Source organism: Pelobates fuscus, chromosome 2 (genome assembly GCF_036172605.1).
Source record: "Pelobates fuscus isolate aPelFus1 chromosome 2, aPelFus1.pri, whole genome shotgun sequence".
NCBI lineage: Eukaryota > Metazoa > Chordata > Amphibia > Anura > Pelobatidae > Pelobates > Pelobates fuscus.
In genome coordinates, this window is record NC_086318.1 from 439,935,181 (window position 1) to 439,950,312 (window position 15,132).

Below are 15,132 nucleotides of genomic sequence, written 5' to 3' on the forward strand. Positions count from 1 at the left end.
CACTGCATCATTGGTATTTTATACTTAATTATTTTAGAATGTGTATTTAAGTATAATTTAGCTGCCAGTTATTTAACGTTTATTTAAGTAAAAGTTGGCTGATTTTGTTAAAAATAAAATATCATTTATGTTTTGATTTAATTTTTTGTGGACACCCGCTCTGTAAAGTTTGCTGCTCAATTATTTTCTCGTCTCTCGTTCCTCCTTGCAGGTGAAGAGTCCACCACTTAAAGTATGTAGAAAACATTTTTACAGCATCTTCTTTTCATTTCATAAAAGGAACATTTAGCTGGCCAGACAAGTCATGTCAGCGGACTCATGGAAATTAACGGCCGCGTTTGGCCTGTACCCATCTCCTTGAGTGTAAATACAAGTTTTCCTTCGGCAGAAGGTTGGCACCCGCCTTTACTCATCTTTCAATGGCGCCAGTCTCTTTTTTTTTTTTTCCAAGCTTGTCACTATGAATATGTAACGCTTTCATGCAGCATAGCGGGCACAGCTGTTAAATTAACAAAGCGAGGCCTCACCACTCTGTCCTCTTTGAGAGCCATATATCCTCATTCCAGCATATTAAATGAGTTAATGTGTCCGATTTAGATTTATTAAAGTGCCAGGCTTCTGAGTGACGTGCTCCGATAATCATTACATAGAGTGACAACATCTCAACCAATGGAGATAAATGCTCCCCTCACTTATCAGCCGATTATCTTGGGTTTCAGACACTCAGAGTTATTGTCATGCCCGTATAATAGACAACGTATTATGCTCGAGATCTGCCATCGCAGCCCGTTTCAGTGATGGCTGGCTTGTTTGACAGGGGCAGGGTTTACATGCAGATTAATCATCTTGAAAACTATTGCAAAGCCTCGGAGTGACTGTAGCAATCTTATTTTACATCTATCTGAGGTTCGTGGATCCTAAATACTAGCAGTCTTCAGCAAACATAAGACCACTGATGTTAAACTGCTTTAAAATGTGTTTTTTTAAAGTGATCCAGAAATGTATTTTCAAATGTCATTAGATGCTGAAATGAAAAATGTTAAAGTAGGAACATAATGGAGAATGTACTTGTAAAATGAAAAGACAAGATAAGAATTAAATCCCAGGAGTGGAATTTGATCTTTTTAAAGTGACCCCATCGGTTCTCTGAAAATTACATAATTCAATAAAACACTGAAAATCAGATGTGTTAACATATTTTTCATATGATGATCCAATTTCTTTCCTATTAAAGAGTTATTAGTTGACCTCACAATCCAGTTTAGTCCTGGCACAGCCTGCATTGCATCGTGGGAAGAGAAATAGAATCATTGCTTCTGTTTTTCTCCTCTCCGCGCTCTCTGTATGCTGACTGACAGGTGCCATGGGCGGAGTTTCAAACAATGATTGACAGGGAGCCAAGGTGGATGCACGCAGGTCCAGTATAGAGGTAAATGTAGCTGTGCGAATTTCTACATTCTATTTCATTTTTTTCAGATCTCACAAACACATAATGCTTCAATATGTAGGATTAGTAAAGAGAATATTAAAAATCCCGGGCAATACATGTGCTTTTTTAAATTGGACTGTGCCCTAGCCTAATACATACATTTTAATTCAATATAATTTCTTAGACTGTATACACATGTACACACATACATTGAAAGTGAGTATTAGGTGACATTACTGTTAGTAATTAGTGTTAGTATTGGCTATTACTTAGTGACAGCAGCTATAGTGAGTCCTTGTCTCATTCTACAGTTACACACTCATACCTTTCTAATAGAAGTCAACTGTAATGAGCTGTCAATGTGTCTGTAATTGTTACGACGTATCAACATGTCTGTAATTGTTCAGACGTATCAACATGTCTGTGATTGTTCAGACGTATCAACTTGTCTGTGATTGTTCAGACGTATCAACGTGTCTGTAATTGTTCAGACGTATCAATGTGTCTGTGATTGTTCAGACGTATCAACGTGTCTGATTGTTCAGACGTATCAACGTGTCTGATTGTTCAGACGTATCAACGTGTCTGTGATTGTTCAGACGTATAAATGTGTCTGTAATTGTTCAGACGTATAATTGTGTCTGTGATTGTTCAGACGTATCAACTTGTCTGTAATTGTTCAGACGTATCAACGTGTCTGTGATTGTTCAGACGTATCAACGTGTCTGTAATTGTTCAGACGTATCAACGTGTCTGTGATTGTTCAGACGTATCAACGTGTCTGTGATTGTTCAGACGTATCAACGTGTCTGTAATTGTCCAGACGTATCAATGTGTCTGTAATTGTTCAAACGTATCAATGTGTCTGTAATCGTCCAGATGTATCAATGTGTCTGTAATTGTCCAGATGTATCAATGTGTCTGTAATGTAACTGTTTGGATACTGTGTAATATTTATGACAGATTCCTTAAAGGACCACTCTAGGCACCCAGACCACTTCAGCTTAATTAAGTGGTCTGGGTGCCAGGTCCAGCTAGCTTTTACCCTTTTTTTTATAAACATAGCAGTTTCAGAGAAACTGCTATGTTTATTCTGAGGGTTAAGCCAGCCTCCAGAGCCTCTAGTGGCTGTCTCACTGACAGCCGCTAGAGGCGCTTGCGCGCTTCTCACTGTGAAAATCACAGTGAGAGCACGCAAGCGTCCATAGGAAAGCATTATGAATGCTTTCCTATGCGACTGGCTGAATGCGAGCGCGGCTCCTGCCGCGCATGCGCATTCAGCCGATGACGTCACAAGGAAGAAGAGGAGGAGGAGTAGAGCTCCCCGCCCGGCGCTGGAGAAAGAGGTAAGTTTAACCCCTTCCTTCTGTCAGGGTTTACTCCTCCAGCAGGTCGGCTTCCTCCATCCCTCGCGGCTCTCCTAGACACTCTCACGCCGGCCACGAGGGATCCGTCTCATTTTATGACGTCACGCACGCTGCCCGACGTCATGACGTCAGTCCGGACCGATCTGTCACTCAAGTGACTGGAAGCCACTCAGGACTCGTCGGAGGCGGGTATACTCACTGTAACCAGGGTATTTAAACCTGTTTCTCCCATTCACTCATTGCCCTGTCGTGGTTCTAGCCTGTCTAGTCACACAGTGCTCTGGTGATTTCAGTTATTCCTTTGGTTCCGACCCGGCTAGTTTGACTTACTCTGTTTCCCTCTGGTATCCTTGACCCGGCTTGTTCCTCGCTCACCTGTCCTCTCGTTCCCTCGACCTCGGCTTGTTTCTGACCATTCTCTTTACTCTCCGTACGTTAGTCCGGCCATTCTAAGGTCCGGTATACGTACCCTGTCCTGTTTGTACTTTGCGTGTTGGATCCCTGTCCCGATCCTGACACCTTCCCCTAGAGCCCGGCGGGAGTGGGTCCCTGAGGGTGGGGGCACCCTCAGGGCACTCTAGTGCCAGGAAAACGAGTATGTTTTCCTGGCACTAGAGTGGTCCTTTAAGGAGTTGCAATGAGTAGATAAAATTATTGTTTTTTTTTTATGTGACTGCGGTTGTTCTTCTTTCCTCTGTTGCTACATGACTACAATACATCCACAAGCCCAATTGAAAATGTAACATTTTGTATTGAGTTGGATTCTCTAATGTTTTACATGCTGTTTTCCCTATGTCAGCCAGCTGATTCTGAGAACCAAGCATGCGTGCGCAGCTTCCTGTGGGCAAGAAGGATGCAGGGCTTACATGGGGTCTGTGAACAAGCAATGCATGCGTGCGCAGCTTCCTGTGGGCAAGAAGGATGCAGGGCTTACATGGGGTCTGTGAACAAGCAATGCATGAGCACACGCAAGTTCACAGAATGCCTAGAGCACGCTCTTAGTGGAGCTAATGGGAGAGACAGCGAAGATCACGGGCTGTTTGATTGACAACCAGAGAGGCGTACCTTCATTGATTTATAAATGCTCTTATGTAACATAGAAATTAACACCTTTTATAAAGTACAATCCAGCCGGGATGTGAGGGGACTCGTCCTTTAATATCAGAATCAGAAAGGAGCAACCGGAAGCAACGTTTTTGGACATCAACTGAATCTACTCTATGAAAGTGGTCAATTCATTAAACAGTGGCCCGGTTCCAAAATGGAGATGAAATATCCAATATGGCTGTCAGCTGGCTTGATTACGGGTTTATTTACTAAACAGGATATTGTGATTAATGGAAAATAAATGTATATCTTCTATTAATTTCTACCAGTGTGTTTGTTGTTGTTACGTGTTGTATTTCTATTGACAGGACGGATCACATTTATTGATAACCCAGTGTCAGCATGAGGCTCACCAGTCAAGGCGGAAGGTGTCTGGAGGAAGCTGCTTAGACATTGCTGTCGGTATTCCCTCCATTTCTGCACGGTATCAGAGAGGGACACGGTGGAACTCTATGAAAGAAAGCAAAGCACATTCTGATTAATACAATATTTACTAAGTAACAGAAAGAAATGCACATAACAACGCTTCCCTGGCAGCAAACTCATCATACAGATTCACAAGGAATGCCCTTACTATTATAGTATTCCACCCGAGGAAACCGAAACTTTGTTCACCGTTCAAACATGTTTCAAAGGGAGCGTAACCTTGATATTGTTATTTTTATATTATTGGGGGTTTGTGTTATAGTACATTCTGATGGAGAGATAATCTGGAGCTTGGACCCTCTACTCTCTGAATATATGTACAGGGTATCAGGAAGGTGGGTGGGGACTCCGAGGCTAATATCAGCTGATATCAAAAGGCTCCTTTACATGTGAGTGTGTTACCATATTGCATATTCTGTTCAATATATCATATAGAAGATAATACACTATATATATATATATCATCTTTGGTGCTAACATTATACATTTGCTGTCGGAAAGGATGTACAGGAAAACAAGGGAAGGAGTAATTTGTAATAGACCATGTCACTATATGACATCAGAGCAATCCTTTTATGCTCTGCAAGTGGAACATATTGAAGCCCGTTTTATAAGCTTTACTGTTGAGAACTTTTAGTATATGTACAGCTCAGTCACTTTGAAAGTTGGGGAATTTTGGGTATAGATCGCATGATCACTAGGGAAGCACCTTTATATACAATGCAACACCAGCGCCAGGTCCTACATACAATAATTTAATGTTGTACTCAATCAAGTGGATTAAAATTATCCTTTATTCAAAAACAGAATAATATTTGGACATAATGTGCAGGGGGCACAAAAAAGGGAGATGCTAATGTGTTTTGTGCCATGTAAAGAACTCCCTCAGAGCACCTTTTTACACATATTTATTGTCTGGTCATTATTATAGTAGTCCATTGCTCCCATGTAATTCACTGATTGAGAGAATGTGAAATATCATTCTGTAATAATGTTTCATGCACAGTCTGGCATTGAAAGCATTAAGGCTATGTGTGGCTCGCCAATATATACATTGTAAAACCTACCCAATAAAAACATTGTACGCTGATCTAAGATAGCACGTTATTAAATGTAGGTGATACAATTCCATCTAAATTATTGTTTAATTTGCAATCAGATGCTAAGTAAAGTATGAAAGTAACTTCTATAGGAGGTTTCTGGTTTCTGTTTTTTTATGCAAGATTGACTAAAATCCAAATTCTACTTTGATCAATAATTTCACAATATTTTAGATCAGCAGCAGGAAAATACTACATCAATTTGCTGTTTATTTTCCTCTATATCCCGCACCTAGATACAGAGAGCCCTTAAGTGTAATCACACAATAAAAACATATCCATTCACGTATCAATAGGGTTTTGTCCTTGTGCAATGCGAGATATCTCAAAGAAAGAAAAAAACAATCTCAATAATAGTGCAATATTTTTTTTTTAGGTAACTAAAATGTAATAGTGTAGCGAAAGGAAACTCGTTAGAGCTTGTGTAGTGTAGTGAAAGGACACTCGTTAGAGCTTGTAAGAGCTCTGCTGTATTCAGTGTAGATTGTATAATCCCCATCTCAGGATATATAATCAGCAGTAGTGATGGTATCTCTCCAAGAAGCAAATGGTACGTGGAAACAAAAGTGGAGATGAAAACAATAACTGTGCAAAATAAAAAACAAATATCCTACTTACATGGTGCAGAGCATGGACCAAAACAATAATCTTAAAAGAATCCTAAATAGGCTGCACCATGTAAGTTGAATACCTACTTTTTTTCTTATTTTGAGATATCTGGTACTGCACAGGGGAAAACCCCTATTGATACATGTTATTATTATTATTATGTTATTATTTATATAGTGCCAACAAATTCCGCAGCGTTTTACAGTGGGTGGACAAACAAACATGTAGTCGTAGCCAGACAACTGGACGCACAGGAAAAGAGGGGTTGAGGGCCCTGCTCAATGAGCTTACATACTAGAGGGAGTGGGGTAAAGTGACACAAAAAGGTGAGGATAGTATTAGACTAATGACAGTTGCAAGAGAGGAATCAGTCGGGAGCTATTAACAGTTACATGATACGCTTTTATGAAGAAGTGGGTTTTTAATGATTTTTTTGAAGTAGTGGAGACTGGGTGTGCATCTAATGGAGGAGGGAAGCGAGTTCCACAGGGATGGTGCAACCCTGGAGAAGTCTTGAAGGTGAGGATCAGTGGTGGGAGTATGGACAGAAGATAGACGTAAGTCTTCAGCAGAGCGTAAGGGCCTATTTAAAAAAAATGTATTGTGTGATTACACTTAAGGGTTACCTGTTTCTAGGTGTGGTTTATCTATTGTTTGTTTTATCTTTATACTATCACAAGGTTGGGGAATCCTTGTAAGATCTACTGCAGCCATTTTTGTAGAATACAGAGAGCACCTAATTTTTGTGCCTTTTTTTTTTTTTAAATTATCCTCTATATTCACCTTTACTATAATATCCTTTGTATCTGAGTTGCTATAATAAATAATACATTTATCATTTTTTTTTAATTCTTTATTTTTGCAGAGCACATTTATCATGAACATTTGTCTGTGTTAAACATCATAGTTATACAAGGCTCTTAAACAACGTTAAGTGTGGTGGAAGACAGCGTGTCCGCATCATTTTTTGTGTGTTATTTACGTGGATTGGTCTCTCCGGGTTGTCGGGTTGAGGTGTCCTAATTGTGGGTATCTGTGTGATTGTGGTTTGGTCCGAGGGGCCCGGATGGGGATGCTGTTGTGCAGGCTGTGTTGTCGCGGGGTGAGTTGGGTTGTTCCGCACTGTTGTGAGAGTGCAGGTTTAGTCAGGCTTGCTCTGTGAGATCGGGGTGCCATGTTATGTGTTGTTTATCAGACGTCTGTCTGGTTTTAGTGTCTTGTGAACGGAGTTGTGGCCCCTCTCTCTGCTTGGTAGTGTACCCCTTACCTAGGGGCTGGCTGGGGGGAGGGGTTTTTAAAATCTCACTTGAAACATAGAAACATAGAATGTGACGGCAGATAAGAACCATTCGGCCCATCTACTCTGCCCAATTTTCTAAATACTTTCATTAGTCTCTCGCCTTATCTTATAGTTAGGATAGCCTTATGCCTATCCCATGCATGCTTAAACTCCTTTACTGTGTTAACCTCTACCACTTTAGCTGGAAGGCTATTCCATGCATCCACTACCCTCTCAGTAAAGTAATACTTCCTGGTATTATTTTTAAACCTTTGTCCCTCTAATTTAAGACTATGTCCTCTTGTTGTGGTAGTTTTTCTTCTTTTAAATATAGTCTCCTCCTTTACTGTGTTGATTCCCTTTATGTATTTAAATGTTTCTATCATATCCCCCCTGTCTCGTCTTTCCTCCAAGCTATACATGTTAAGATCCTTTAACCTTTCCTGGTAAGTTTTATCCTGCAATCCATGAACCAGTTTAGAAGCCCTTCTCTGAACTCTCTCTAAGGTATCAATATCCTTAGAGAGAGTTCTAAAGGTGGCATAAAGGTGTATGCTGTCAATCTGTCAGACTTGGTCTGCTGTGTGTGTCATATTTTATCTGTGTATATAAAATGACAAACTGGTAACTAGACATGAGTAAAATAAAACAACAATGTAGTCGCCATTCTTGGCTCTTTTCTCAGTTCTCAAGACCTGTGTGTCGGTACGAGTTCCGTTTGAGATCTAGCTAGTCAAGTCCCTTGCTAGTTTCAGCCTCTGGGCACAAAGGGTTCGATGTTTGTTGGATCCCAGCTGCTACTGGCTGCTTCTGTCGGTGCTTCAGTGCCTGGTTGTGTTAGTCCCAGAGCTGCTAGGAATGTCTGTGAGTCGGCTATTGAGTGGAGTGTGTGTGTTGCTCCGTTATGGGTCACCCCTATGGAGCCCGTCGTTCCCAATCTGTAGGGTATCCCTGCGGATCGGAGGCGGGCTGTTACTGTTCCCAGGGATCTGCGCCACTGCAGGGTCGTTTTGGAAAGATCTTGAAAAAAGTTCAGGTATGTGCCTTCGAACTGCAGGGGTGTCTTGCCTCGGATCGCCGCCATTATTTGGGCTTTGTCTGTGGTAGAGGAGCATTGAATTATGACATCTCTTGGCATGGTGGAAGAGGAATTGAGTGTGTTAGTTAGGCGGTATATGCTGGTTAATGCAATTTTCTTAGCCACCGCGGGTGACATGATGGACGCCAGCAGCCTCCTCATGTAATAGGGCAGTTCCTCTGCCTTTGTGTCTGCCGGTATGCCGCGTATCTTTATATTATTGCGGCGTTGTTGGTCTTCAAGGTTAGTCACTCTCTGGGACAGGTGGAACTGCTGGGTGTAAACTTGTTCTACTGAGCTGCTCAGGGAGGACATTGCGGCCTGAGTGGACTTGACTCCGTCTTCCGTCGCTTGTATGCGGACGGAGTTGGCTTGTATCTCCTTTCTGAGAAGCGCCCCGTCTGCCTCCATCATCTTGTGCAGGTCTGTGAGGAGCAGTTTGAGGTCCCCTTTGGTGGTCGGGGCCGAACAGTCGGTGAGTTGGAGGCTCGAGGTATGCTCAGGTGGTGAAGGGGGTGAGGTGTACCCGTTAGGGCTCGAGGGTGCGGGTGCCGGTGGTTCATCGGTCTCCACTGGCTGTGTTTTTGATGCTGCCGGTCGCTGAAGCATGACACTGATGTCCCTCTCGGGCTTTTGGGAGCGGCACCCCATTAATTATGTGTGTGGCTGTGGTGTCGTTAGTAAGTAGTCCGACTCGCTTGTGCCGTGTGCCTCCAGTAGGCCTTCGAAGAGCTTGTCCAGGCCTCGTGGTTGTGAGGCGTAGTAGGCCCCAGTTTTGCATTTCCGTTTTGTGTGCCTCTGTGTAAACGAAAAAGGCATCGATCGGTGCAGTCCGTCGCCCAGATAAAGGTGCTGCTGTTTGTTTCTGTGTTGGTCTGTGTGGTTTTTAGATTTTCGGTGAGATTTAGGGAGTAGATGAGGAGCAGTCTAAAATGGCGTCTGCTCGGCTCCGGCGTTAGCTCCGCCCCCCATTTATCATTTTTCATTACATAAATTAAATATTTTCTTTATCACTTCTACAGTTTAAATATCCTGTCATTTTGAGATAAAGATAAGAGAATTGGGGATCTTAGGAGAAATGAAAACAGACCTGGACTTCTAATTGTATGAGTGCCACACTTTCTATGTCATTGTTATTCAGTATTACATCCACTGGAGGGCTATTCCAGGTGTCTACTCCCCTTCTCATATTGTATTAAATCACTATATTCCACCTCCAGTTTGTTTATAACACTTAAAGACAAATACAGATACATCAGACATCTAGAATTAAATCTACCGATTTATTATACTGAATCAATTCCACATGAAAGAGGAGCTTGTTATATATAAAGGTTTAACTGCGACCAGTTTATTGATATATGAATCACAGTTTACTGTCTGTTTCATTACACAATATAATCATATCTCTTTTAAATAGAGATGTGACATTATGACACATTGCATCATTCACTGCCTTAAAATCTGCCTAAATGTTAACGAAACAGATTGTGTAATCTTGTGCTAAACATATGAACATGTGAAATACAGAAATATTTACTGCTAACATGATACAGATAATGAATGATCTTTATATGTCACATGAATTGTGATACTTTGCTGATAAATAAAAGACAAAAGAGGTTTCTAGCAATTACAATGTCCAAATGTAAAATGCAGCTATTACCCCCAAACTAGAGTCACTCTTGTCGTGTAGCCGAAAACAGTTCCAAACCGTTGACGACCATGTACTGCTGCCCGCGTTCAAGAGACAAAACGTCCACCATTTGTTTGCACACGTGCGTTCGGTTATATGAACAGCGGCCACAAAGAGGAAACACTTTCCTTAACAAGCAATCTGCAGTTAACAGCAAGGGGTGGTCTGTTGTTAAAAGGTGCGAACACAGGGACCACACAGATGGTGTTCGGTAAACGAATAGGGGGTTACGAACAGCTGAACAAAGGGAATAAAAAGTATATAACAGGCGTCCATTCAGCTACACACTTCTCCCAGTATTTCATCTCCTCTACTTTGCTGATAAATGTTTGTGTCTAAGTTAAATATGAGACGTATTAAAGGGATACAATTGGCACCAAAAGAACTTTGGCTTAATGAAGCTCAAATCTCTGCCATACAGAATTGAAATCACTTTGTTTATTCACACCTCCCTGCATGTGTCGTACACAGTAGAGATGTCCCGAACGGTTCGCTGGCGAATAGTTCCTGGCGAACATAGCTTGTTCGCGTTCGCCAGGGATGGTGAACATATGCGATGTTCGGTCCGCCCCCTATTCGTCATCATTGAGTAAACTTTGACCCTGTACCTCACAGTCAGCAGACACATTCCAGCCAATCAGCAGCAGACCCTCCCTCCCAGACCCTCCCACCTCCTGGACAGCATCCATCTTAGATTCATTCTGAAGCTGCATTCTTTTTTTTTTTTTAAGACAGAAGTGTGTTATATTTGAGCATGCTAGGCTGAACGTGCGTATATCATGGCTAGTTGCACTGAGGGTATGAGTTTATAGCAGTACATTGTTGTGAAAGATGGCTGTCATGTTTAGGGTGTAGCTTGCACGTTATCAACTGTGTATTTATATCAGCAGCTCCACCACTAGTTATAAATCAAGTGTGAGTCGCCCCATGAGATGAGACTAGTGAATAACATAATACATGAACGGTTAAGGTAAAGGCATGTAAGGAACTACGACAATAAACTCTTTAGGAGGTGAAATAATGACATGTTTAAACGCTTGCTACTTTACGATTAGTTAATGTGCAGAGAGCAGTTCATGTGATCAAAGGCATGGTGTGGAGGATCGGCTATAGTGGGACATGCTTGGCAGGCTGCTGTTTACTGCTTGTGCATCCGATCCCTTCTGAGCGCCAGGTGCGGACCCTGGGAGTCCCTGATACCTGGAACAACAAAGCCAAGTCTCTGGCTGAGTGCCGGGTTTGCGGCTTGAGGTGGTGGAAGCTTGTTTTGTCGGGTGGTCGGATCTGTCCCGGTGGTGCTTCAGGTCCGGTGCGGGATTGTGGTGGCTTAAGGTGGAGGCGAGTGCTTGACGTGGGGCAGGCTCTGCATTTCTGTTTGTGCCTCCGGTCCCGTCTTTGACGCCTTTTGCGTTGGTGGATTTTAATGGGGACTGCTTCGCTTAGCTGTGGTGGAGCTTGTTGGGGCTGTGGTGGAGCTTGTTGGGGCTTCCTGCTTGTTATTTGCTTCCAAAATTGATTAAAGAGTCTGTCCAGCTTAGACTCAATATCCTGCCATGCTTTGCTGGTACCAGGAGGACACGCGGCTGCCGCCATATTGGGAGAGTCGCAGATGAGTATGTCAGCCTGGGCGGCTGTGCTCTGTGCGTCCATTAGCTCCAGACAGCCTCTCAGGGGTGGACCGGGATAACCCGAGGGGGGGGGGGGTAATGGAGCTCCTGCCGGGAAGTAGCTGCTCCTGGGCATCCCAGGATCGGGAGATCGGCCGCCTCTCCCGACCGGTGAGCACCAGGCCACACTTGCCACGCGGAGGTAAGTAAGACTGTCGAGTTGCTGACCGCTATTAAGCATGTCCGGTCGGTCAGGTAGGAGCAACATTGCTGGGTCATCCCCTTCTGGGGTGAAATTCGCTTGTTGATAGCTGCTTAAAGTGAGATATTGAGGAAGCTCACACGAAATGCGTCTTTCCTCCATGACAGCTAGGCCCTTCTTAGTGAGAGGAGGGACAGTGTAGCTGCTGCTGATTTAATAGAGAAATCGATAGCTAGGCTAGTGTATTCAGTGTCCACAACAGTCCTGAAGGACTCATCTGATCTCTGCTGTAAGGACAGCACCCCAAAAAACCTTTTTAGGGCTAGAACATCAGTCTGCTTTTTTTTTTTCCTGTGTAATCTAATTGCAGTTGCCTGCCTGCCAGCGTGTGTGTCAGGCTCACAGTGTATACTGTGCCCACTTGCCCAGTGCCACCACTCATATCTGGTGTCACAATAGCTTGCATTTAAAAAAAAACAACTACTTTTTTGACTGTAATATAATAGCAGTCAGTTTCCTTCACACGTGTGCGTTTCAGGGCCTGCCAGGGCACAGTGTCGCACCAGTTCAACTCATATCTGGTGTAACAGTAGTGTACATTTAAAAAAAAATACAGGGGGCTTGCTGTCACCTTTCGGGGACCCTTGGTGTTGTACGTGGCTGGGTGGAGGAAGAGACCTTCAATGACATCAGTGAGGACAAGGAACGGGACATGGCTAGCTTGGTATGGGGAGTTTGCGGTTGTGCAAATGGACTGTTTGCGGTTGTTTGCGGTGCGTTAAAGTTTAAAAGTGCGGGGAGTTTGGTCTGTCACTGTGAAGCGGGCGTAACCCTTACACTACCTGATCTATACAACATCATACCTGATGTTTTAAAGCACGTTATTCTAAACAATTTAGGAATGTTGATTTATGCCCTTTATGGATTAAAACCAGACTCTGCATCAACTATGTAATTTTCCATGGGAGTTTTGCCATGGATCCCCCTCCGGCATGCCACAGTCCAGGTGTTAGTCCCCTTGAAACAACTTTTCCATCACTATTGTGGCCAGAAATAGTCCCTGTGGGTTTTAAAATTCGCCTGCCTATTAAAGTTTATGGCTGTTCGCCCGTTCGCGAACATTTGCGGAAGTTTGCGTTCGCCGTTCGTGAACGGAAAATTTTATGTTCGCGACATCTCTAGTACACAGCCTTCATAAACACTTCCTGTAAAAAGAGATTTAAAGTTTATACTTCCTTTATTGCACATTCTGTTTAATTTAAAATGTCCGATCTCCTCCTCTATTAATAGCATTCTGTTCAATTTACAGAGCAGGAGATAATAATCTCTAAAGTAAGTTAACATCTGATTGAAAAAGAAACATTTTTTTTATTCAGGTTGTGTGAGTCACAGCCAGGGAAGGCGTGCCTAGGGCTGCATAAACAGAAAGAAAAGTGAATTCACTTTCAAATGTCAGAGAATTGAGCAGTCAGACTGCAGGGCATGATCTATACACCAAAACTGTCTCATGAGGCTACAGGTGTGTTAATGCCTACAGTGTCCCTTTAATTATGGGTCAGCCATGAGAATCAAATGATGTCATTCAGTTAATATTCACACAGTCACTTGCCACTTGGGCATCTGATATCACTTTGCTTGTGTATATGGTAGACGAGATGCATATAATCAAATTATCTGTGTTTTGGGTCATTTTCTCCTTATTACAGAAATAACAACATATATTAGGGCTAGTATTTTTTTTTTTATTGTTGAATTGAGTATTTATTTTTTTCTGAGAATGTCTATGTGAGGAGATTGTGTAGGAGATATTTAACAATCCATTTTTTATAAGTGGACAAAAGAAGATAAAGAAAGTGTTTTATATTCCTCCTTCTTTCTACAGGAGCTTACTGTCCTTTCATTTATTAAATAATATCATCAGAGTTATTTACCAAATGAATAACTCATTGCTGTCCATTTGTATTTTTCCTTGGCCTGTGGAAGACATATACATGATTTTTATACCGGTCAAAACCAACATAGCTGAGCCTTGAGACTAGCATAGAACATCCTAGATCCTGGATCTATATAAGCCTACAACCTAGAACCCCATGGTATATATAAGCATTGACCTCTAGAACATATCCTGGAACCTACAAGATAGCATAGAGTATTTACCTAGTATTTATATTAGAAACTGTACCTTCATAACATAACCTAGAACTTGGGCTAATATAGTACAGCCTTGATTTTCAGAGTACAGCATGAAAAGCTATTCAGAAAACCCTATAGCTTCTAATACAAACTGGATGTCCACAGAAAGCCTAGAACCAGGATCTTCAAAGTACAACTTGGACCTCCATAAAAAAAGCCTAGAGCCAAGACCGTCACAATACAACCTGGACCTCAATAAATAAAAGCCTAGAGCCAGGACCTTCACAGTACAACTCTGACCTCCGTAGAAAAGCTTAGAGCCAAGACCTTTATAGTACAGTCTAAAAAGCTTCAGCATGGACATCTAAAGCAAAGCATAAAGACATAGCAGAGCCTGGATCTCCTTGAAAAAGCTTAAAGTTCGGATATTCATAGTATACTGGACTGCCAAAGCAGAAAATTTTAGTATGGCTTGGGCTTCCATTCCAGACCTTTGTAGCACAGCCTGATTCTCCATAGCAGAGACCCTCAAATGTTAGTTAAATCACCAGCTCAAACTATGATCTTACTGAGGGTTTGTTTAAAAAAAATCTTGATCGTGACTAAGTGTAATCATTTCAGCGTTGCACGTACAATTTCAATAGGTACACCAAGTAGTGTCTAAATCCAAAGCATTATATGCAGCATTCTACGTATGAAATGGAAATGTTCCTTCACAGACAAACGTCTTTCTGTACTTTTATTGTTTCTTTGTAAAATTCATTTTATATGTTGTAGTTTGGTGTGAAACTTCACAAAAAAATAAATTAGCCATATAAAGTATTACAGAAGCAGGATTTTTAATGACAATTTTTATTTCTTAGAAAAATTAGCTAACTGTGAAGTCGAACAGCTATTAATCCTGGATTTTGTCCAATTTGATCACACCATAATTAGTTTGTTTTATGCACGTATTCCCTTGTGACTTCTTCCTTCTGTCTCTATTAGAAGAAAGGCAAAAGTGACCATAAATTGTCATAATAGGGGGATGATGTGCACTGAGACATCAACATTCTATTATTTCAATTAATGAAATATGTAAGAAAAATTCACCATTACT

General features: G+C 41.9%; 1 protein-coding gene across 1 annotated transcript in view; it reads right to left on the minus strand.

Annotated features, from left to right (window-relative positions):
- Positions 1 to 15,132, minus strand: part of GLP1R (glucagon like peptide 1 receptor) — a 451,384-nt gene that overhangs the window by 226,422 nt on the left and 209,830 nt on the right. Inside the window, exon 2 of the mRNA XM_063441557.1 lies at positions 4,257 to 4,353. Within this exon, the coding sequence (XP_063297627.1) occupies positions 4,257 to 4,353 (97 nt within the window). The remainder of the gene's footprint in view (positions 1 to 4,256; positions 4,354 to 15,132) is intronic.